At 42.3% G+C, this 25,593-nt stretch overlaps 1 protein-coding gene across 20 annotated transcripts in view; it reads right to left on the bottom strand.

Annotated features, from left to right (window-relative positions):
- The window catches only part of adarb2 (adenosine deaminase RNA specific B2 (inactive)), a 385,455-nt gene that overhangs the window by 11,226 nt on the left and 348,636 nt on the right, over positions 1–25,593 (bottom strand). For 16 of the 20 annotated variants that reach the window (XM_042400119.1, XM_042400109.1, XM_042400114.1 and 13 more), the window contains 6 exons: positions 20,204–20,372; positions 17,521–17,672; positions 15,287–15,455; positions 9,960–10,141; positions 3,198–3,379; positions 694–1,244 (listed from right to left, as the gene is read on the bottom strand). In XM_042400119.1, coding sequence (XP_042256053.1) covers positions 1,068–1,244; positions 3,198–3,379; positions 9,960–10,141; positions 15,287–15,455; positions 17,521–17,672; positions 20,204–20,372 — 1,031 coding nt within the window. In that variant the 3' untranslated portion in view covers positions 694–1,067. Of the gene's footprint in view, positions 1–693; positions 1,245–1,813; positions 2,516–3,197; positions 3,380–7,918; positions 8,598–9,959; positions 10,142–15,286; positions 15,456–17,520; positions 17,673–20,203; positions 20,373–25,593 lie in introns of those variants that run through there. The other 4 variants (XM_042400108.1, XM_042400124.1, XM_042400123.1 and 1 more) reach the window with 3 other exon arrangements.

Genomic DNA, 25,593 nt, shown 5'->3' on the forward strand with positions numbered 1-25,593 from the left:
TCCATCATCACCTCCACTTGTACTTAGGCAAGCTGTAATGGCTGTGTTTATGTACCTTGCCTTCTCCTTCTCTCTACCCAGTGGGGTGAGGATGGGAGGGAGAGAAAAAAAAAAAAAGAGGGTGTATTAACCTGTCGCCGTGTCGTGTTAAACTCTGCCGCGCTTGAAAGGCAGACAGGGAGGGGAGAGGAGAGAGTGACAAAAAGGAGGAGGCGAGGGAAATAGGTGGGGGGAAGAAAGGAGAAAAAAAAAAAAAGCAAGGATGGAGACAAAAGGAGAAGGAAATCAGGAGTCAAAGGGTGAGTCAGAGAAGGAGGACGAAGATAGAAATGAGAGAGGGAAGGTGAGACGGTGGGCCGGTCTGAATCCTGCCTGTCCTTCGCTTTTTCTCACTCACTCTCTCTTCCCATCGCTTCTCCTTCCTCTTCCTCTATCACCCGTCACCATGACAGGGCCGGTAATTGGACGTGGACCTCTCTCTCTCTCTGCCTTTTTTCTCTTTTTCTCTCTCCCCCGTGGCTCTGCTCCTCAGCGGGAGCCTTGGGGCCCGGAAATAGCTGATGACAAGATAGCGGCTGCCTTTCATTCTGCTCAAGGTTACCCCACCTTTTCCTTGACAGCTGAACCACACCTGAGGAGAAAAGGGGGTGGGGGGGTGGGGTGGTGGTGGAGGGGTGTGGGGTGGGGGGGGGGGGTACTCGAGTGTGTGTTTGCGTTTAAAGAAGGGCAAGTCATAGAAAAAGTCCGTCCCTTTTATTTTCCTGTTCCTTTCAGCTCGTCCGGTTGACCTTCCCTCTTGTCGTTTTTGTATGGGGTGGATGGGCGGTGCATCCAGAAAAAAACACACACACACACACACACACACACACACACACGTGATGGTGACAGCTGTGAGTTTAGAGGTTGCACTGGGAAACTCTCAGGCATGAAGGTGTGTATCAGCGTGAAACAGGGTGTTGGTGAAGAGCATGGAGTCATCTTACCCTAAAAAAATAAAGATTAAACAAACACACACTCTCTCTATCACTCACACACACACACACACACACACATACACACACTTCTTCTCAGACCGACAGCAGGAACTGTTCCTGCTCGGGCGGTTTCTTGACCCAAGTGCCGAGGCCCGTTTCCTGCAGAGACCTGAACCACTGCTGCTTCACTGTCTGGTAAGGACGCGCCGCCATCTTGGCCTCGCAGTACATGAGCTGGCGGTCCGCCGAGCCGGACACGTGGATCCCCGACTGAAGAAGAGGGCGAGCAGGCGAAGAGAGAAAGGGGAAAAGACAAACAGAGAAAGTGATTGGGAGTCAGATAAAAGCGTCACAGAGGCAGACATGAAGATAGGGAGGGGAAAACAAAGAGAGGAATAAAACCGGGGCAGAGAGGCTAAAGGTTTTGTGTGCAGGTGGGGGGTGTGGGGAGGGGGGGGGGGGGAAGAGCGAGCAAAATAAAACGAATGAGCCGGCACAAATGCATTTGGGTGGGGTTGGGAGGTGGCGGGGTGAGGGGGTGAGGGGAGGGGGCTTCAACAGCTGTGTAATCTCCCCATTTAAATTTCACAAGCAATTGAACATTCTCTGTGCTTTTTGTGCATTCCTATTGTCGCGAGGGGAAACAATGAAGATCGGCGGAGAGACAAGTGGAGAGAAAGAGAAAGAGAGAGCAAAAGTTTCTTTTGGAGATTAGTGCGACTGCTCTTGCGTGGCCATTATATACGGCGCGCAGGGAGCACTTAGGGTGGGGGCCTCCTCGAGTACTTCTCCAAATAATTATGGTTTCATAGTCATTATGCTTTAACGGCCGCCATTTGGCGATGCAGGCAGTGTCTGTTACATAAAGTTTCAGGATGGAAATGAAAGTGCAGCGGGTGTGTGTGTGTGTGTGTGTGTGTGTGTGTGTGTGTGTGCGCTGCTGTTAAAAGATCCGAGCTGCCGGTTTTTGATAAGCCGCATAGACAGCAGATGTTGCGGCGCCGACAAATTTATCTACGGCAGAAAGGAAATTCCACATATCCTCTACAGAGCGTTCACCTGCAGCCAGACCGCTCTGCGACTCTGATTTTTACTACACGTGTTTGTGCTTTTTCACTGAGTGGATGTTGGCATTCATCTCTATAGTTAATGCTTCTGTTTTACTGGGTGTGTGTATTCTTGATGTCATTGGAGCGCATATTGTTTCTGACAATAACTGAGTAATGCTTCTTGCTTTCCAGCAGAGGAACGTTACAAGTAGAGTGAAGTGGCGTAACAGACATTTATTCATTTAAAAATGTTGAGTGCTGTTTAGTTTCGTATTAATTAAGTTGTACATCATATTAGCAAACAAAAGATAGTTGAAAGTGAGTTTTTAATTAACATTTAAATTGGTAGGACTTTTTAACAGCAGATATTTTGACATGGCAAACAAGCAAAGTAGGTGTAATTAATAATGTGAACAATAGCCGTACTCCATAGAGGTGTGCCCTGGTATTATGTGAGCTGGATCACTTGTCTTAAGCTCCTGGGACTCTTAACTGGAACAGAGTTATTATAATGTTATTAGTTGCACCTGCGCTTTCTCTAACAGAAAAAGTTGAAATGTCTGCTATTAGAAAAGCCTGTTTCAATCTGTTTCAAAGATCTCAACTCTGTGTCTGATAAATCTCATAAGCTGTGTGTGTAGATGGTTCTAAATACTACAATACCCATGAACCTCAGCCACCATTACTATGGAGAAGAAGCCAGTTAGAGGTGTGAAGAGCTATAGCAAAGTCGGAACGCTTTATTGGGAAGAAAACACTCCATAATAGTTGCTGAATTCATCCAAAATTGAATCTGTTTCTATGAAGCATAATCTTCAGCTTGGTGTTAGTAGCGCACACGACTGGATGACTGGATGTTTCTTACCGAAATGCTCGGTGTGAGTTGTAGTTGACTTCTCAGGCTTGTACTTTTGAATATTTATCAAAGATCCAGACGTTATGTAATGCAACTGTGCTCATCTTTTGTACTAATAACTCAACTGGAGAGTTTCATCCCCATCAAAGCCTTGGAAGTCATATAACAATCCCCAAGCAGAACATAAACAGGACTTATACCGAATATACAAAGTAACTCCGCCCAAAATCCCTCCCATAGGGTCTTTCTCTTTCCCGGCTGATAAATTGAGCTCGTTCTGCTCCAGCTTTAACTTCCAATACGGATGTCTGTGCTCACCTTACGGAAAAGTCTGCTCCAGCGGGTAAACAGGGCGTGCTTGCAGAGACGCGAGGGTGTCCCTGAGTCCCGTCTCCGTCCCGTGGCGGTGTTGACCACCTCCAACTGTGAGTCGCCCAGCGTCCAGTTAACACTCACACACGAGGCCTTCCCTGACTGCTGATACTCAGCGCAGCTCAACCCTACAGGAAAGACACAACACAGCGGAGAGAATGACGTCAGGTGGGATTAACCTCTGCTACAGTTGAGGTATTCCCCCACAGGGGATGCAAATTGTCTCTGTCGGGGAAAAACAAAACATTTCATACAAGTGATTCAAAATGTATGAGCATGAGTGGAAATTTGCAGCTATGTGTTTTTCCTTTTAAACCTCCACTTTGTTGTTTCGTTTAACCTTCTTTCAACCTTCCCTCACTCTCTCCCTGAGGCTAATGGCAGGCATAAAGTTTTGCAGCGCTGCAAAAAGCCAAGTCAACCTGGGCCTGAAACTGCATGGCTGTTTATGTGAAGCTTTGATATACCCTCAGAGAGAGTGAGGTGAGAATGGGAGGGCTATAGAGTACATCAGCTACCTGTTCTTGCCTTTGTGTGAGTGGGGTGACCCTCTTGTGTTCCTGCAGTTAACATTATTTGAGTGTTGCCAGATATGTATGCAGTAATGTCATCTCCAGTCACAAAGATGAACCCTCCCCTTCACTGGACTCTGTCTCTCTGTCCCGCCCCCTCTACCTCCCTCTCCGAAATAATTAGCCTCGCTAGCAAAGCCCACAAAGCGATCAGTGGAGGAAAGAGAAAGAGAGACAGAGGTAGAGGGAAAGAAGTGGAGGTGAGTGGTGGTCACACTGGGCTCCATGCAGAGAATTAGTTGTCTGCGTTGAGAACACGGGTGTTGGCAGAGGTGCTGGGCTGGTGGAGGAAACGGAGCTGACAGCAGGGTGAGAAAAGAATGAAAGCTCGGGGCAAAAATGTCCTTGAGAGGCTGCCGTAGGTGTTTCATAGGAGCCTGTAACCAGCATTCTAGTATATTCTGGGTGAGCAAAATGGAGAAGTTTTAATTCAGTGTTTGTGCTTTTGAAAACACCCACCTACACAGCCTAAAGTCCCGATCAGACAGAGCGCGTTTTACAGGTTGCAAAACACGAAGCGTACCGCACCACCTTTTTTGTTGAAGCCTACAATTTTAAAAAACTGTTGCTAGGCAACCTCAGAATCACCTGTCCTTAGCCTAACCGTTATTTTGCTATGAAGTAAACTCACTCGGGGCCTGCTGTTCTCTGTTCAGATCATGGTAACTATGGTTGGTAAAGTCATATACCTCCAGGTATCCAGCAACAGCCACTACTACTTCGTCTCACACTGGTCTGGTTATTCGACTTGTTTTCATGACCACTACAGAAAGCCCGTCTCTCAATCCATCCAAATGGACAATGGAAAAAAAACACAAACAACATCAGGGCGCTCCTGCAAAAACGCAAGGTGCATAGAGCAGAAAAACCCGAGACACTCAGCAACACAAAAACAGCGAGCAAAAAGCGCCACTCTCATTGAAAACAATTACAAAAAGCCGCCCCAGGCTGTTAAAAAGCGCTCTGTCTGATCGGGACCTGAAGCAGTAAAAAATGTTGAACCACATACTGGTTGGGGATGGAGTGAGAAAACAGGCCTGCCAGAAGTTTTAAACAGTGGTAAAGGGACACGTAAAATGTTTTTGTGATTAACTGTTAAACATTTTCACTGCTACAAATGAATGGAATAGTTTGACATTTTGAAAAATATGTTTGTTCGCTTTCTTGCCAGGAGTCTGATGAGAAAATTCATACCATTCTCATAAACGTTGTAAATACACACAGTAAGTATGAAGCTACTGCTGGCAACCAGTTTAGCGTACAGACTGGAAACAGCTTGCCTCAGTCCAAAGGTAACAAAATCCACAAACCAGCACCTTTAAGTCCCCACCCACCGCTGCTGTAGCTTCATATTTCATATTGTTAGGAACAGTTAACCCGGCAAGAAAGGAAATTTCACAAACATTTCCCAAATTGTTAAACTAAAAGTCTTATTCTCATATGCTAATATCATAGTATAACACTAAAATAAGATGATTTGCAGAAAGGAGCAAATTGCTCATCTGTCCAGCTTCCTCTGAATATTAAATAAAACTGTTTACTATTAATTAAAGCACAATATGCTGCATTGTGTTCTGTCACAGATGTCTTTTTTTACTTACTTCTGAAAATACTACAGCTGATGTCAGGTGCAATATGACACTGCCAGAAGTGTACTTTACATGTAGCATCTGGGCTAACAAAATCTGACAGTTAAGTGCTGCTTGAACATTATATCCACTCTGAATCTGTAAAACTGTCTTCAGAAGTGAGTGTCTTGGATGTCATCTTGACTTCCAACCCAGTTATTTATTATATCATGCAATGTTAAAGGTATACCTTCATAGAAAATCACCAGACAGATTCTCTGTGACAGGTGAACAACAGTTGCCTCTGATCTTACCGTCTGACAGACAGCTTGTTATAGTACAATACCTGATGTACAATACCACAATACATGCCTGCAGATCTCCCCCCTTGCCACACTCATTTTCCCGTCTTCACTCTTCCATTCACCAATCTCAGCTCTTCTTTTCTGTAGCTCCTTGGAGGTGGAATGAATTGCCTGCCACAGTAACAATCCTCCTAGTCTCTTATTACCCATCTCTTCTCTCATGTGCAGACGCACCTCTTTGAACAAAAGGCCCTCCTATCCATCCTGCCTTTTTCCTTTCTCTCGCTCCATTCATGGCTCATTTGATCCCCTCAATGGACTTGACTCCTCTGTTTCTGTAATAGCCAATTTGATTTTTTTCCTCATTGAAGACTTGATCAATTTCTCTTCTGGGAAGTGTTTGGCAGACATGAAAGAAGCAGAATCAGAGCCTTTGGTCATGAGATGCATAGTTGTACAGTATACATACCTGCAGCTGAATATCTAAGGCTGCTATAGAGTCACAATACAGGACAGCCTGTGTGTTTATCTGTACACATTGCATCTTTCCTGCATTACTGTAGTACTACACGTTATATTTTGTTTGTTAAATCTGTACAAAGTGTGTAAAAAGGAAAATTTGGTTTACAGGGGGTTATGTACTGGGCTACTTGTTGGCACTGCCCCCAGCCAAGAAATAGTCCCACACATAACCCCCTGTAAAACCATAATTAGTCATTTTTACACCTTGGTATTTGGTATGGATTAAACTAACAAAATATAATGTGTTAATTAGTGAGTTTTAGAAGAGCTGGTAGGCAGATTTTGTTAGCTTAGGACAAAGGCAGGCTAGCTACTTCCCCCTGCTTCCAGTCTGTATGCTAAGCTAAGCTAACCAGCTGCTCGTTGTAGCTTCATATTTACCGTACAGACATGAGAGTGGTATCAATCTTCTCATCTGACTCTCGGCAAGAAAGCGAATAAGTATATTAAGAATAAGACTTGTTCAACATTTCCCCAAATGTTGAACAAGTCCTTTAAGCTCACCAACAGCAGGAGCAGACTATGGGTCAGATGCATGTACATGTACCATGTTAAAATCAAGCTGATCCTGATGTTAGATTCAGCACAAATTTCAGAGTTTCATGCAGACACATACAGTATCAGACCACAGAAGAAATGTCCTATCTCAACTGGGAAAATCTGAACTGTGAATGTGTGAAATTACATCAACCAAACAGAGTGAAGCTGTAAAACAAGCATGTGCATTCAACTGCAGAACAATCCCCTTTTTCTTGAGATCCAACAGTGTTGAGCGACCATTATTAATATTTCCTTTATCTACTGTTGCTCTCATTCTTCTTATCCCGAAACGATAAAGCCCTGCCACAGTTTCTGTTCACGCTGCGCTGGAATTGAACCGCAGGATGAGAGTGAAGGAAGGAGTCAGTCCATCGATGTGTTTGGCCCTCGGGGTTCAGGTGGAGCTGCTTTGGCTGTGTGCGATAAGAGAGGGCCCTGCGATCCCTAGGAATTTCCTCTAGGGGTGTTGCTTTTAAATAACCCTGGAAACACAATAGCCAGGGAGCTCATCAGACCCAATGAAAGGACAGAGGAGGAGATGAGAGGAGGCGAGGGGGGGGATATGTACATCTGAATGCAAGCGGAGCTCTCTTTTCCTTTATTCCCCTCCTGCCTCTCCGTCTCCCTCTCCTTCCCCCGCCTGTCTCTCTCTCTCGCTCTCCGTCCTAGCTCCCTTCTGATTGAATGACTGTCCGATAAGGGCTGTGATTACATTGATTTGGAGTAGGGCCATCTCTGCTGTCTGTCCATCTTCCTCCCTTCCCCTCTCCTTCCTTCACCTTCTACCCTTCAATAGACTGCAGCTACTCAAGGTACTGCAGGTGCGAAGATCTGACAGTTTGGGACGTTTGCACACACACAGTGTGAACACAATCATTGTGAAGCGTGTCAGAGGGGAGGGCAGAGCGTTTGCCGCCGCTTCTGTTTTGAGTAAAGAGGATATCTGGGGGTAAAGGTCATGTCTATAACATTTGTCAACATGGATAACCCATAATACTAAGAAATAATGTAAAGAACATTTTGCAGCATCAGTCTTGTGCTAGCAGGTGGGATAAATATGTGCTTTGCAAACCTTTCAAGCCATTAAACAAACGGTGTACTTTCTGTGGGGTTTAATTCCATTAAAGTGAATAACTTAATATCATAAGTAAGTATGAAGGATGAACAAATGAATCATACCTGACTACATGTCTCCAAATATTAAGTGCAGCTTGTAATATCTATTTCATTTGATTCAAAAGAAACCAAAAACTCCATTCCAGACATGTCAAATGACTCCATTCAAAAAGCCACTGAACAAATCATGAGAAATGCTCGCTGAGGCTGTGGTCGGGGGAATTCAATGATAAATTCAGCCCGGTTATCACCACCAGAGGACAATTCAGTACAATTATCAATCTTGATGAGGATAGACCTTGCAAAATATTCATCCTCATGGCACCCAATTACCCGGAGCCTGCAAAGCAAAGAGCTCCTATGCCCTTCAAGAAGTGCACTTGAAACCTGACAAAAGTATGGTAGATATGGAGAATGTATCAGATTTAGATTTATCCAGTGTGTGCATTTGAGATGACATATATATATATTTTTTTTCTTTCTTTTTTCTTCTTCTTCTTAAGTGGTTCCTTGTATGCAATTGTCACCGTTTGTTTGTTCTTATCAATGATCCCCAGCAACAAACTGTGTCCTACATCGCTGCACGTCTCCATCGCTCAGCCGCTGTGACTGGCCTAGATCTGAAGTGATGGCTGATGTAGTTTCTACAAGTTGGGTGTCATTCAGATCCTCTTCCAGCATTCATCTTCACTACAAACGAAAGCCTCAGGTCTCAGTGGAGCCCTGGAAGCAGACGTGCCAGACAACTTCTTAGTTGTTGCTTGTCTGGCTGGCACAATGTAACTGTAGAGAAGCAGCACGGGTACACGAGTTTGTTAAGCGTGCGTGGGTGTATGTGTGTGTGGGTGTGTGGGTGTTACATGTGGGATCTGTTGTGATTCATTCGGTTTGGAGCTGACATATTTCTTAAAAGGAATCACTGGAAATAAATGATGTATACATATGGTCTAGGATCTCTATATGGGATAGCCCCATCTAAAAACACTCAGATGCTTTTATTAAGCACAGAAACGTATGTCATTGTTTGAAGGCAGGGTGAGAACCGAAAGCACAGTCAATCATTTAGCTGTAGAAAATAAAAATTGGGGCAAAAAAAACAATAAACCCCCAAACTTTTGATCATTTGGAAGCAATAGAGGATCCAACTAGGTCAATCAATCAACCTGTGAGTTTCTGGTTTAGTGAGCTTAAACAGTTTTTACAGGCTATTGCTTTCGTATTTTCACTATGACTTAGAATAATCACATAATAAAAATCCCCATTTTTCTGCAATTTAAGAGATAAGAACATGAAAATGAATGTTTTCCTTGTAGATTATTCACTCTGACGCTCTGTAGTAATAGTATGCAACTAGCTTCATCAAATTAAGAAGACTGACCTTTAAAAAATGTTAGTAATTTTCATCATACTGGATCACAAATTTGAAAAATAAGGGATTAAATCAACTAATTACAGCTAATGTGACAAGGCTGACTTATAAATGATTCAGCTAAGCAATCTCATCTACTATGCAGTTGTTTTTAGCTGTAAGCCATCTTAACCATCTATGAAATGGATGGAAAAAATATAACTCTCTGTGGTTCATATTTTATGCAAAACTGCTCTAACTACAAATGCCAAACATCACCTCTGAGATCATGCTAGAGTCCTACAATCACTCAAAGGTGCTGAATTACTATGAATCTAGCCATACAGCCAATAGTCTGTTGTACTGTAGCAGGGACATTTGGATAATCTGAGTGTTTATATTATCATCACTTATCAGGGAAGCCGACGAGAATCCAGTCATTTCAATAGAGTCGCTGGGATCAGTAGATTTGTTCATGGAAGTAGGTAAATTCAACATTGGTGAACTTTCACAAAGTCTTGCTTTTTCACTAATTGTAAACCATCTTGACAATACTGCCTTTGAGGAAACAGGGAGTGCAAAATTGACTATTTCGCAAGGCGTGCCAAATACATTTTTCTCTACCACTTTCTGGTCTAAAGCTCCCAAAAGTGAATGTGCTCCTTCAATATCAGCACTAAATGTAATCCATCTACATCACGCTGAGACATGTCTGACTGTCTGTGTCGTAGTCGTACCGCTGAGCAGGGGCTGGTTGCGTCTGTATGTGGCAGGCAGCGGGCCCAGACGCTCCTGCCGCTGGTTCAGAACTCTGCCCAGATGGCCTGTGTGGCGCAGGCTGCCTACGGTCACGCTCTGCAGGTACACCGGCTCCACAAAGTGGCTCAGCAATGCCCCCTGCAGGCCCAGGATGTTCCATCTGAAGGGAAGGTGGAGATGGGAGAGAGCAGGGGGAAGAAGAGGACGAAGTCCGGGGGGAGGAGAAGAGGAGATGAAGTAGGTAGAGGGAATAGGAGCAAGAAAGAAGGGAAAAAGAAAGATAAAGAAGAGGCAGAATGGGATAAAGAGCGTTCATGAAGATGAGGGTGAAACAGAGAAAGGAGGAGGAGTGGTGTGGAGAGGAAGAAAGAGAGATAAAGACAGAGGGAAGGCAACAGTTGGAGGGAGGGAGGATACGGGGGAGGAGAGACAGGATGAGGCGAGAAAAAGGAGGCAAAAGGGAAGAGAGAGGCAGAGAGAGACCGATGTGAGAGCGTCAATGACAGGTAGAGACAATTTGATCATTATCTTGATGTGGGACGTGATGAATAACAGCCACTGGACTGACAACACACACACACACACACACACACACAATGTGACAGACACATACTTTCCCTAGTTTATAGGCACAAACCATCACCAGCACCAGCAACAACAACACTGCCAAAGGTCAGTACATCAGCATTCATTACATGGAACAACACATTAGCTTGTGTGCATTCATCAGTGCCATTGAGGTTAATGCACTGCTCGGGGCTGCAGGCAAGCTTCCGTCGACTGCTCAGTGCGAGGGCGATCACCTCGGGCTTTGTGTAGGGAGATCCACGAGTGACACAGAATCACTGTGGGGCTAATCCTGCCAACCCCACTGATGCCTGATACTGTAGCCAGCTGGTCATGTGCCACCTACTGTTGGAATCTCCTCTATTTAACCAGCAGATGTTAATTTATGGATGGAAAATGATAATTACCGTGTTTATTATCATTCCTGCCCTTGATAAAGAGAGAGGAAGCCTGCTGTGTACCTGAGCTGTGCACTCTCCGGCACATCGGACTAATGAACTTATGCGAGGCACAATCAGAGCCTCGACATTATGCTACTAATTTTTCCATCATTGTTCTTTTTGTTAATCAATGTCTCTTTATCATGGATGCAATTACAGTGGCTGCCTGTTTTTTTTTTTGTTGTTTTTTTTCCCTCGTAGACTTAATAATCACTCATTATGGCTTCTTTCGCTTCCCCGGCAGTCAATTAACATCAACGGCTTTCAGGGAATCACTAAACGGGCTCACGAAGCAGCGGCCGCCCGCCTACGCTTTACCTGCAATCTGTCAGCAAGATCTGTCCTTCCCTCCCAAACAGAGAGGAGGAGCTTTGTTCAAATGCACACACACACACACACACACACACACACACACACACGTTTGTGCTGCTATCCTTGTTAGGACATTGCATTGATTTCCAGTCAGTGTGTAGAATTTAATGGCATCTAGCGGAACAAACTTGCAGAAATGGAATATAATATTCATAAGTATGATTTAATTAACATAGGGAGCAGGTTCTCCTCCATGGAGCCTGCCATGTTGCACTGCAATGTTTCTACAGCAGCACAGAACGGACAAACCAAACACTGGCTCTAGAGAGGGCCTTTCATAGTTTTTGCAAGTTTCGGGGGTGCTGTAGGTTCTCCTACATGCTTGAAAGGGAGGGGTTAGGGGAGGTGTATTCAGTTGGTTGCAACCCCACAGCAAGATGCCACTAAATGTTACACACTGGTCCTTTAACCTCAATTCACATCATACCCCTAACCTTAACCAGGACCTCAGAAATTACGCTTTGCCTCATTAGGACCGAGCTTTGGGCCCCATGAAGACTACTGGTCCCAACAAGGTTGGTGTTTATACCGGAAAAGGCCCCAAAGAGGTAACAAAAACACACACACATACACACACACAACCAAAACAGAAATAGTTTAGCCTGAAATATTAATTTACCCCGAAAGCGACACCGTGAATCAGAAACATCTTCTAATCTCATGCAAGAAAAGACAGCCATCTGGCTTTGGGTGTGTGAATTTAAAGAGAGGAGCAGAGAGAGACCTCTTCTCTCTCTGACTCTCTCTCTCTGTCTGTCTCTCTTCATCTATCCTTTCTTCCCTCCCCCGGTAAACGCCGACCATTAAAGTAATGTGTTCATCTGCATAAAATGGCGATGGAATGGAGAACATCATCGTTATATGAAAGCCATTTAGGCCCCTCAATTAAATCCAGCTGTCAACTTCCAATCAAATATTAGCACAGGAGCGTCATCCGGGCACCGACTCTGCCTGGCTTAAGAAAACAAAATGAATGATCATCAGGTGAAGCGATGATAGCAGTTATCAAAGATGTAAATGATTAGAGCAAAGATCCTAAAATCCCCTACGGTCAGAGCTGAACTAACCGTAATAAAGTGCAGGGACTGAAGGAAGTGGGGAAATAAAAAAGTAATGGGAGCTTGCAAAATGAGTGTGACAGAGGACAAAAAGAGTATCCAGGGGATCACTTTAAGATTGCAGTAGTGTGTGTATATGTGTGTGTGTGTGTGTGTTAAGTCTGCAGTCCTAAGCTCCTCTCAGTTCCACCCTCCACCCTGACCTTGATAAACTGGCCCTTGGTGACCCACTCACTTTAACGACGGCCACCGATCATTTACAGCGATATAAAAAATAAAAAAAAAACGGAAAGAGGAGGCTGTGGAGCAAAGAGAGCGCGTGTGCCGTCTGGCCTGGTGGGATGGAGGGAGGTGATGGTGGGAGGGAAGAAAAGCAGGTTGTCCCTTCTCTTCCTCCCCCGTCACTCTATTTTTTTGTAAAGTAATTGCTTTCACCCCCGTTGGTGACCTGGGTAGATTTAATCACACCATCTCCAGCCCTGGCCAACTGAATCAAATTGGTCAAATTAACAGCAGCTCCACAGGAGAATGGTTCACCTCTCTCTCTCTCTCCCTCTCTCTCTCTCTATGAGTGTGTGTGTGTGTGTGTGTTTGTGCCAATCCATTCACACACACACACACACAACAGTGGCTCAGCTGTGGTCCTGTATGGCTCAGTTGGCACAGTGCGGTGCTTACTAAGCTAAATTCATGGGTTCGGTTCCTGGTGAGGCCCAGTCATGGCACAAAAACTCAGACTATATTAGAAATTGATTTCAGAAAATGCAACATCAAGGGTGGAAGTGCTGTAACTAAGTACTTTCTGAGTCTTCTATTTTCAGATTTCTTTTACTTTTGCATTAAAATTATTTATTTCATCATTTAAGCTGAGATACTGTACAAGTACTCAGTGTCAGTATGTTACTTGGCCTAATGTGATGTCATCCTTGTTACGCAAAGCAAAACAACTGACTTAAAAAACAGCTCATTCATATCAGCGAACTATGATTGTATTATTCATGTGAGAGCACATGCTGTGTGAGGTGTTATGTTGTTCTGCTCTCCTAAAATTGGCAAAAAAGTAATAAATAATGCACAAGAATTGTGAAACTAATGTATTAAAGGAGTACATTACTACAAAAATACATTTCATCCAACTTGGGCTTGGAAATATTCACAGCATACTGTGTACATATGGTTTGTATTCCTAATTTAAAGATATTGTGGCTCACAATGGGTCAAAGTGCCTGCAGACGCAGATGCAATATGAAGAAGCAGCAAATAGACTATATACTGAAAATAGCCTGTTATTTTATTCAAAGTTACATAATCATCAGGTATCATCTCTAATAGTCTGCCTAACCGTTTCAGATTTAGAACATACAGTTACACAAATGATTCCAGTAAGTGAATATCACTGTGTGTGTGTGTGTGTGTGTGTGTGTGTGTATGTCTCCCTCTGCCTGTAAAGATGCTCCAGTGTGTACACACCGATGCTTTTGCTCTTCACGCGTGAAGACGGTGTGAAAACGGAGGCGGAAGAGCAAAGCTGTCCTGATTTAGTGTTGCCATCTGTCCTGAGCTGGCTTGCCAACATGCATTTGATACACTGGCAATTTAAAAATATACACAGGCACCATTGTGTAAACTAGTAGTATTACCAGTAGTTTCCATCCATCTCTAAATATTATACTGCACTGGAAGAGCGGAATTATGTTGCTTGGTCATGCTGTCAAGCCTTCAGCACATTAAAACACACTAAAACTCCAGCATAGAAACCTTGTCCTTACATTTCAGCAGGTACCTGGAATAAATAAATCAAGAGACCACAGTGGGTAAAGTGTTGTACGACTAATATGTTATCTGGTTGAGAGTCAGCCCTACAGATCTGGAGATTAAAACAATGATGTGATTAATACACTAATTCATTAGAACGGCATTAGCTGTTGAAGTCACATATGGGAAATCAATAGTCCCCACCTGTACTATAAAAGATTCCACATACAGCGTGGCTCATGGTAACACACACACACACACACACACACACTCACTCACACAGATGCACCAGACAAACCTTTATGTGGCTCATAAAGCACATTTTAAAATGCTTTATTTAAACAGAGATCTTTCTCATAAGAAAGCTAATCTCCTAATAAGGTTAATCCTTCCACCAATCCTTTCTTTTCCTACACAGGCCAGAGACCTCCTGGGTGAAGGCATGGATGTGTTCATTACGTGGTTTGTTGGGTGTTTATATGAGGGTGTCTTGTGTCCACCTTACAACAAAATCCACGCAATAACAAACACAATGCTCAGCGGGGGCAGGATTGAAAAAAAATGAGAAAACTTTATTTACCGGTGTTGGCATCGGTACAGTAGGAACATGATGAACTCCTCCGACTGTTGTTTTTAATCTATCTATCTGAGATCAGTGGCTAACATACACTAGAGTGGACCATCAAACAGTCCGAATGTAGAAATCACTTTTATAAGAGAGACATGGTCAATAAAGCAGCGTTACAAAAGTTTCACACAAACACAATTCTGAGTCCATTGTTTTGTTTTGTTTTTTTTGCTCCAGACAGCAATAGTCCAATATTAAACCTGCAGGACTACTCAATCTCAACAAAAGCCAGCAAGGACATCACTTTATCTGACAAAAAAAATAAAAACAGATTAGATTATCAGTTTCCACTCACCAAGAGAGACCAGCTCTCTCAGGTATAAATGTGCTTGCTGGATATTTAGTGTGGCATCAGAGCAGAAAGACACTTTTGTCTAATTCAGTTTTGAAGCCAACTGACAGGTAATAAAATCAATAAATGAAATGATGCAGAACAAGAGGCAGTTCTGATTTTGAAGAAAAAGGGTGCAAAAATAAGCTCTGACCTGGTGATCTTGTCGGTGCAGGACATGGTGATGAGCTGCTCGCCCTGTAAAACACCATCCCAGGTCTGGACGGGCCCCCGAGACCGCACCGGCACCGTCCCCTCGCCTGACTCGATTTTGGTCCGCAGGTGGCTGCGGTGCTTCCTCATGAGGTGTCTGCTGCTGTGTACTGTGAACACAACACATACAACCACAGCCTCAGTTTCATCACTCTACATCATGTCAGTTCTCATTACACAGCTTTACTGGATACCCAGTTTAATCACCCAGTTAAGTCTTTTATTGCTAAATAAACACAAAGCTGTACAAATCTAATCATGTCAATCAGCAGTCAAGAAATCAGATTAATTTAGCAGATTTCTGATCATATTAACTCAGAATACATTACAACAGAAAGACATCAGCTAAACTAGGCTGGAAACAACATTTACCCAATATTGCTTTTAATATATTAGAAAAAATTCTCCATTGTATAGTACACATTAGCCCTTAAGTGTTTCATTCTCTGCATAATTATGGATGTCCTCCGTTTCTATTTATTAGTGTTCATGTGTAACTAGCTGCATGTATTTAAAAAAGTTCAAAAGTTTATCCAACATTATGATGAGCAATAAAACATTATTGAGATATATTTGAACAAGGCGACAGGTGCAGTTTACAGTATTTAGACTGAATGCTCCTTCTGTCTGGCTAAATAATAATTCAGCAGGCAGCTGTAAATCCATTAATAATAGATTAATTTCCACTGAAAGACAAATATTACAATTCTTCTCAAAATGAACATTTAAACGAGGCTAATAGCTTCTTTTGATGGATTCAATTTATTATCTTGGAACTGTTGGCTGCCTAATAAAGTCCCCCTCCACTGTTTTCACAGTCGTCCACTGAAGGAAGAAGGTTTCTCTCTGCTCAGTTTAAGGTGTGTACCTAAGAGCATGATTTGTGACATCACAGCTAGTGTGGAGCCGGGGTTTGACTGGATTGAAGCTGGATGTATGAGGTCGGGGGGGGAGGAGAAGCCATTCCCCTGCTAAGTACTGTTGATGCAGCCTATACATGTACCATTGTATCACAAACCGACAGTACAACCCTCGTGTTGTTAACCATGATAGCAAGAGCACAGGCCCTGATCAGTTTAGGTCACTCTCATGTGGTTTCGTGTGGGTGTAAATAAAGGACAGCATGACCTCTCAGGGCACTAATATTGTTACTTTAGGTAATGTATTCATAAATAGTCTTATTTGTGGCAGGAAACGAAACAGAATCTCCACACTCCACAGGAAAAAGGAAACATTCAAACACAGGCATGGGATGAATTACAGATTTTGTTTGTCCTGCTTTCTCTAAAATAACAATATGCATATCTCCTTAATATGGTGTCAAAGTGTCGTTAAGAACTGTTTTTGTTTTAAGAAGCTCTGGTTTCTTTAGGCTTAAAACCCTTCTCACTAGTCTCTTCCATTCCCTCTCTTCCTCCATGGCTGTTGCTTCAGCTCATATGACAGCAACTAAAAATTAAGCCCCGACTTCCAGCTCAGAAATGTTTAAGAACAGCCAGGAAAAGGTACTAAGTAATTTTGTAATCTCCGAGAGCGCACTGCAGAACATTTAAAAGGTTTAATGACCAAAAACGTCAAGTTCAAAGGCTTCTCTGATGACAGCTACGTCTTTTCTCTCTCTCTTTTTCCATCCTCCCCATGTGTTGCACTGTAGCATATACTCCGTTTTAGAGGGCCATTTCACTAACTTTGTCAGGCTTATCCATTATTAGGCAGCAGCTTCAGTCTGTAATGAAAGGAGGGGGGAAATATATACATTCTACTGATGGGAAATGCAGTCCAGATTACATTTCTCAACTCGTAGGCCACCAGAAAAAATGCTGGGCAAACCGTCTAAATGAATATACAATTTATTTTCAGTGGGTAAGCAATAAAATGTCATCTAGTCAGCACAGCGTGGTTGAAAGAGGCCAAAGACGGAATGTGACATGAAAAGGATGCCAGCTTTTTGACAGTGTCTGGAAGAAAAAAAAGTAGAGCAGAGGCCTTCAGAATATCTGCCAGAAAAAATGATCACTCTATAAACCTTAGAGACTGACTGAGAGAAAGTGTGACATAATGAAAATGAGGGTGAGTACATCAAATAGATATGTATTATGTGTGTATAAAAACAGCTTTTTTTATATAAATTTCCTATATAGAAAACAAAGGAAACAGAAAGGCCTGGTGTCTTACGGTCAGTGGTGATTTCGTAGGGCGAGTTGAGTCTCCCGTCCCCACACGGTGAGGTACTGATGTACATGTGGAAATGGATGTTGTCTCTTAACCTGTAGCTGCACTCCTTGTGCCGCACGAATATCGACTCCTCCCAGTCTTCTGGCCTTTTACTTTTGGTAGTGAAAAAGAGAAAAGGCAAAAAAAAAAACCAAAAAAAAAAACAACAAGAACGAAGGAGACTGATGAGAAAGGTAGCGCCATTCATCACAGCATAGGAAATAGATTTCCACTTTTCTTTTGCAATGATGAAGTGAGGCAGAGACAGAGAGAGATGGACACTGGCTCTCTCTCCGACCACAACCCATTCTCCCGCTGTCAGACAGACGCCTGGATATTACTCAGGCTGTCCAAATATCTCAGGGGAAACAGGAGAGAGTGAGTTTAACCTGCTGGGGTACAGATTTAAATCATGTAAGTGCCATCATGAAGGTCAACTGCTGGGTGCAAATAATGGTTAATAAGTTCAACAAAATGAGAAATTTGTTAAGTGCTGTGAGGTTTGGATAATGGCACTGTAAATAAGTGTTAATAGTTTGATAGCCTTTGTTAAGGTGTGTTCAGACAGGAAACAAGGTAAATTTTAGACGCAGCACAATTGCATAAAAAGTTAATGGAAAAACATGACTGGGTGCAAATAGATGAAAATTTGCTCTCAGTAGAGCATGAAGATGCGAAAATGCATGGGAACAAGTTGAAATTGTTTCACTTTGAGCGAAAAACTTGCGCTTATCCCAGGGATTTATAATAATAATAATAATAATAATAAACTTTATTTATAGCACTTTACAAGATTTTAAATGCATATAAGAAATTAATCTAACGTTACTCGTAAAGATACAAGAGTAAAGACTGGAGGAAAATAACAGAAAGAGTCCTGAGGTCAGACAGGCACCCAATGACCACACACACGCTTTTTGTGTGCATTTATTTGCTAGCTGATGTTGTAGCTAACACCTGTAGCCTACAGTTGATACATTAGCTTTTTGGGTTGAAGGAATTCGCACCGACACACACACAGTCACAATGTACATTGCAAGCAAGCTAAAGTTTTAGCTTACATTGGCTGTTTGGGGTACATAAACAGACCGTACAAATGGTCCAGCAATCAAATTTGGCAAATAACGTGAGGCAAAAATTCACTTTCATTTCTGTCTGAACACAACTTTAATGCTGGTGACTCTGTTCTATCTGTGCATTCACTGTAACAAGACAGACTAGAAAAGATGTTGACATTATCTAAATACAAAATCTGACATGGATTAGTGATAAAATATTAGGTTTCAGTCAAATGTATTAAGACAGCTAGATCAGAAGTGCAGAGAAGTTGTTTCCATACATTACTACAATGAGCTAAATTGGGGACCAATAGAGATATGATCTAATTTGAAAATCAATTTACAAAACTGGGTCATTGTTTCACAGGCTGTGAGAAGGAATAAGGCTTTCATCACTCACACACACATTAAGTATGGTATATTTAAACTTGCATCACAATGCAAAGCACGACTGCACTCTTTATATAACCTCTCCTCTGTCTCCGATGTCCTTTCACAGAGTGTAAATATGGCAGTTCTGGCATTTTGTTTGGTCATTTCATTATGAGTTATCTTCCCCATTAGCCATTTTACTCAGCTGCAAAGTCTCCGTACGTGCCATCCAGCATTGTACTAAGACAAAAAGTCAGTACTGTGTATGCAAATATGACATTCAACGATCTAGACTTCTAGCCAGTAATCTGATGAATCAACCTTGCTATCGAGATCCTCGGGGAGCTTGAAAAAAACATAATATATGCTTATGCACTGGAGGCAGTTAGGAGTCAAACTCATCAAGTCTGTCTCTTGATACTGGTAAAAATCTTGTTGAGAGTTTGTGTCTACCAGAGCACATTGCACAGGTTGCAAAGGCACACAAAGCAGATACACTTAAAAAAAGTGCTAAAAACAAATAGGCCTTTGAGACCCTGAGCTGAACCAGTTGAGTGTGTGATAATATGCTTAGTTAGCTGGAGAGAACAGCGCACATATGGCTCGTTGATTATTGAAAAGTCTCTGGTGAACAAAGCTCTGCTGTTTCCAAGGAGTTTATTATAAAGGCAATGCAGCAGGAGGTCACACCAAACAAGACATTTAATACTATTAAATGACCCTAGTATCAGAACCTGTAGCAGCTCTACAACTGTAATACAAACGAATATCAAGTTTGGATCACTGAAAGGTTTATTCTTTAAATGATGCTAGTCTCCTTTGACCTAAACATTAACATTAACTGGATTTACAGAGATGATTTTAGAGGCCAATCCTCTTGTCTCACTGGGGAATCAATGAGCCAAACTCCCATAAAGTCACTCAGCATAGTCTCTTATTTGGTGAGTTTAAAAAAGATCTCTCATATTGTCTTTTTGGCTGAAAAGAAGAAGTATTTTTCTCTGACGTGCATATGGTCAGCAAAGAAGCATGGGATGAATGTGATTGATCAGTCTATAATAAGCCAGCCTTCCAGACTGCCAATCAACTAGTCATAGCAAGCGCTATCTGGCCATATCAGGGAATTAAGAATGTAAATGTCACAAGGATTTCAATGCTGCAGAAAGTGTATGTACTGTGTGTCTTAAACATACAACAGGAGATAGATCTGTTACCTCAAGAAGAGTTCAAGTTGAGAGTAGAGGAAGCGTAGCAGTGATCTGCGGGCCGTGACTTCAGCGTGACAGTCATTGACGACTTGTCCCTGGTCACTCAGATACTCCCCGTTGATACACTTGGTGCCCGTGGATAACGCCACCACCTGGGCGTGCCTCAGGTCCAGACCTGTTGAACAATTACACACAGACAAATGTTGGCCATATTGTGCTTGTCATACGTTCCATTGAGCACATCGATACCTTAATCCATGAGCTTAATGGTAACCCTCAGCATCTAATACCTAATATGTGTTCTTCTTTACCTTTCTGTCTGTGGGAGGTATTTTGTCATCTTTAAGAAAAAACTCCAAAAACACATGCACACATACAGACATTCAAAGATAGAAAACAGACTTGCATTTCTTAGATAGCTAAATTATTTTGGACATAATAGTTGCCCTTATGCTATACTGCTCTGTATAAAACATTTTCATCTCAGGGAAGTTTAGAATGACATGATGTTAGAATGAATAATAGCTATTTGATAAGTTGGCAGTAAAAAACAACTATTAACAGGAATAGATGGATGGAAAAATGAACTTTAGACTGAAGTTGGTGATGTCTATAACTTTATCGGACAAAGTGGAAGAGTTTCCACTTGTTCACATGGAAAAAAAGACAAACAACCCAGGGCGAACAGAGTAAAAAAGTCATTCTAACAGCTAAGTTTGGTTTATTTCCATAACCACAGTTTTCTGAGTAGCATGAGAGTCTCTTCAGAAATTCATATAAAACTACACCAGCCCGGATTAGCTGGATCCAAGGAGTGAGAGAGTGTACAGACCCACCATCTATACACCGGACTGACACCTCTTCAACGCAGCGCAAGAGCAAGGAGCATGGTCTTGTGAGATTCTCACTCATGCCTTCATACTCTCCACATTCAACCGCTGGAGTGGGCTGAGTCTAAAACCAGCGAAAGAAGAGGGACGTTTTACATTTTACAAATGCCCGTGGGCTTAAGGACAGACTAAAAAAAAGAATTGTACTCATTGCTTATTCCCTGAGAGGCAAACTGATATTTTCTGTGTGGGTGATATTCTGGGATTCAATATAAGCATGCATAATCAATGAGGTGAACCAATCATGAGGGTGTAGAAAACACAGCAGACAGCCAAACTCCCTCTTCACATCCAAGGAAACTATCAGGCCTGCTTCTTCCTTCTCACCAAGTGGATGTGGAGGCAGGTTGGTTACTCCAGGGGCTGTGCTGTGGGAAGGTTTTTTCTTTTTAACGCATGGACTCTTGGGAGTGTACACCCTAAAAGTGGCCTGAGGGACTCTATTGCACTATTAGGCATGCCACAATCTGGGCAAACGTCTGACACCTTTCTGGGGAAACACAACCTCAAGGAGTTGTCGTGCCTCTTCTTCTGCTCTTTTGGATATATGTGACAGGCAAGATATACTGTACATGGATCCAAACCAGAATTTTACCACAGGTTTGTGTCTTTGTTTTCTCCTCTTTTGTAGAAAACTTCATGGAACCCATCATCATATGCTGGAGAAAAGTTCCCTGTGTAGCTGGGTACCTGCTACCTACCTGGAAGTAACAAAAATACGGATCTTCCTAGCTAGTGTGTGTGCTTAACAATAAGTTTTGAGGGACTGGAGAAAATATAGCGACTTCCCACAATGATCAGCCACTAATGACAGACTGGTACAAGCGGTTCTCTAGAAGAACGATGCAGGCTGAGAAGTTTTGTGTTGGAGGAGTTAGCTTGGTTCTTGAAGGACAGTTGAGTTTAGAGAATAAGGAAGGAACTTGCTGCAGTGAGAAGAATTGGCAGTGTTGTGGTGTCAGCCAAATTTATGTAAAAGGGTCTCTACCTGACACTCAGGAGCTTGGTTGCAGCCAATTTTGACAGGGATAATATGATAAGAGCTTCTAAAGAGGTCACCCTAGCGGCTTTCTCCAATGCGAGGCATGAAACAAAGGCTACAAGAGAGATCACAGATGACAAAGTCATCCGGCCTCATGTTTGTTTTCCTTTGAGAAAAAAGACACATTTCTCAGTGAGGATTCCTTGGCCAGTGCAGGGCCATGTGAGAGCCTGACTGACTGACAGATAGACAGAGGTGGTGCAGAGAGGGGGGGGGGGAGGCTGGATCAGCACGTTAACAGCATGCCATTCCTTCCTTGGCTGCCACAAATCTCTCCCATCGCCTCTGAAAGTCAGGCTTCGCTGGCTTCTGGCAGACCTGCAGGCACTGCCGGCCCGGCACATGAGCTTTTATCAGCCTCGGCCCAGATGGCACTGCGGCGGTAGAGTCCTGACACCTCCACTGATGAGGAGAGGGAAGGAGGGCAGGGGAGGAAAAAGTTGGGAGGGAGGCAAGAATGTGTGTGTGGTGTGTGTGTGGACAATTGAGGAAAAAAGAGCAAAGAATAGAAGAAAGGAAAGTCTAAGGTAGGGTGGAACAGTTCAACTTCTTTAGAAACTACAGAAGAAAACAGCAAATAACCTTCAATTAAGTTAATTGTCAATTGTGCTATTTGGATCAGGTACAGCGTCAGAGTGACCTTTATTGACCGATGAGTGGATTTTCTCTTATCCTTGTTTTTGCCAGTAGACAATTAGATAATAGGAAAACGATAATTTCACAGTAGTAGACATATCTGCCTTAGTTTTTCTTCACTGACACACAAAATTAATCAAATTTTCTTAACACACTGACAAACTATTTTGTTGGTATTACTTAAACCTTCAATAACTGTTTTTTTTGCTACTTGGGGATAGCAGAATCAACACAACACTGACATATTATCATAGTTTAAGTTGATATGGCAAGGTTGCTAGCAAACTGTTGCTGGTTTACACATCCAGCAGACATTAGCATTTATTTGGAGTCATATTTCTGGTCACCTGGTGTATGTAGGTCCAATATTTTCTGTCCTTTTAGATCTGTTTATGGTTTCCACTAACTCCTGAGGGAAATATCTGGCTCTTTAACTGCTAAATTCTCAATTATGTTCCCCAGCAAGTCACTAACTTCATCCGTCTGTTCTGTGGTGCTGGACAGGTAGTGTACAGTGGGTTCATCAGCTGCCTACTGTTGAAAACAATGCCGATTAGAGCAGTAAGAATGAACCAAAACAGTAAAGTTGCAGGCCTGAAAACCAAAACAATGAGCTGAAAGATGCTAAAAAGCATAATTATCTGTGGTTTCATCAGTACAAGCAACATCTTTCATATACATGCATACAAATATTGATTATAGTTGCTTTAAAAATATTTTGTTGCTACATAAGACAGACAGACATTTTTACAAGGAGGATCTCTAATACTGTAATTCCAAGTGAAAATTACCAATGAAAGAGTTGCCAGTGTTCTTTAAATTCAGATTAATAATTATGGCTACACTCCTCCTGCCATTATTTCTTTATTTATAGTTTTTAAGACTATTTTCTTGGATCTATCCTTTTTCTAAATCAAGTATTAAAAAATGCTCCAAAGCAACAATTGAATTATGTAGAGTTTATAAAAAAACTGTAATATATAAATGCTTTTAGCACAGGCGCAAGGCAAGATAAAATAATAAAAAATGTATTCCCTGCTCCTGTGGTGCATCTTTATTTATATCTATTCACTTACGTTTTGCCAGCATCACACCTTTGTCAGGATGTAAACAAGTCATTAACAGAAATATGTGTATACTGTGTCAGCAACATCCTCTGCATGCAGCTGTGTGCTGTGATGAATCAAATGACTCAAACTGTCAGTAAATATCTATCAGTGCTTAACATAAGCTTGGATCAAACTATTAAAGCAGTTTTTCTCCATCACCTTTTATTTTGTATTCATCAGCATGACAGTAAATATCTCTGTTGGAGGAATAGCATATGTCTGGGAAAAAGCAGGTTAACCTACTGTACTACTGCGCAGAAAACATACAATATGTATGACTGTACAGCTCTATAAAAATCTCTATATCATGACTTCAACTATTGGCATTCCCTGTAAGCAACGCACCCCAATTCCTTCTCAGTGATAAAGCAAGTTCAAAAAGGTAACAGACTCTCCCAATTTCATTCTCCTGCTTTTCCTTGCCGTTCCACTTTGCGATTGTTTAGATCAATTTTGCAGTGGATAATTTCTGCTGCGCTGCTTGCTACCCTGCCATGAAATTGGCACTGAGGTTGCCTTCAGTTTGCAGGAGAGAGGAGAGGAGGAGGAGAGATGAATGAAAGAGAGAGAGAGAGGTAGGGAGAGAGAGACACAGAGATGGAGAGCCCCACAGGCAGTGTGCTGTTTTTAAACCAGGAATAATCAGCTGCATCACAGAACTACAAAAAGAGAGGGTCAAAAGGAACAAGGTAGAGTAGAGTCAAAGGCCTGAGGCTCTCTTCACACACAAATATATCTGTTGATTACTGGTGATTCAAAGATGTCACACCCCAGGATAACACTACTGTCAAAAAGCATGTACATCACAGACTGAGACCTGGAACTACTCACTATGACAACTGCAATACACTGCTCAGTGCACGATACTGTCAACGGCCTTTAACAGGAAGACAAAGCACACATTGCCTCACTGTGGAAACTCAGGAGGTAAACAAACTATTCCTGAACTTGGCCACACCTAAGCGGAGGGAAAAGTGAGGCGGGGGGTGGTAACGATCAAGCAAAGCCGTGCATTTTCTCTGTCGAGAATTAAAGGATTTGAGCGTGTATTGTCCGCCAACCAGGTCAAAAGTTTTTGCATATTGCAGTCGTATTTAAGTGGTTGACCTATGCTACCACAGCGACAGTGTTGGTTAGGTAATGTAACTAGTATTTGCGTAGCTGTAGCCATTTGTTTTCAGTTCATGAAAGTTAACTGTAACATTTTGGTCACCTAAAGGAGTTGTTGAGTGTTTGGTTGTACTAAAAGAGAGAAGGAGTCGGATGTTCAGTTTTTTTTCCCAGTAAGTACGTTTTGTTTTAATGGTTTTAAGCCTGTTTTTTACTATCGAAAATTAGCATTAGCATTATCACAGTTAACCATAGACTGTAAATGCACCGTGCTAACCAAGCTAGCAGCTAGCCGCTAACGTTAGGGTCAGCTCCACCCTCTCGTCCAAATATGGTCACTTCTGGCTCCAAAAATCCATCATGGTGACAGTCAAAATGCAAACTCAAAATTGGAGTCCACAAACTAATGTGTGACATCACGGTGGCTGCGTCCATTATTTTTATACAGTCTATGGTCCCAGCACATGGCAAAACAAATTCTGCCATCTGCTGGTTCCCTAGAACATATCAAGCCTGTTGCAATACAATCTATTTTAACTTTTAAAGACACAGAGACCATTTTACATTCCTTCATCTCATCACACCTGGATTATTGCAACAGCCTTTTTA

Source organism: Thunnus maccoyii, chromosome 21, assembly GCF_910596095.1.
Source record: "Thunnus maccoyii chromosome 21, fThuMac1.1, whole genome shotgun sequence".
Classification (NCBI taxonomy): domain Eukaryota; kingdom Metazoa; phylum Chordata; class Actinopteri; order Scombriformes; family Scombridae; genus Thunnus; species Thunnus maccoyii.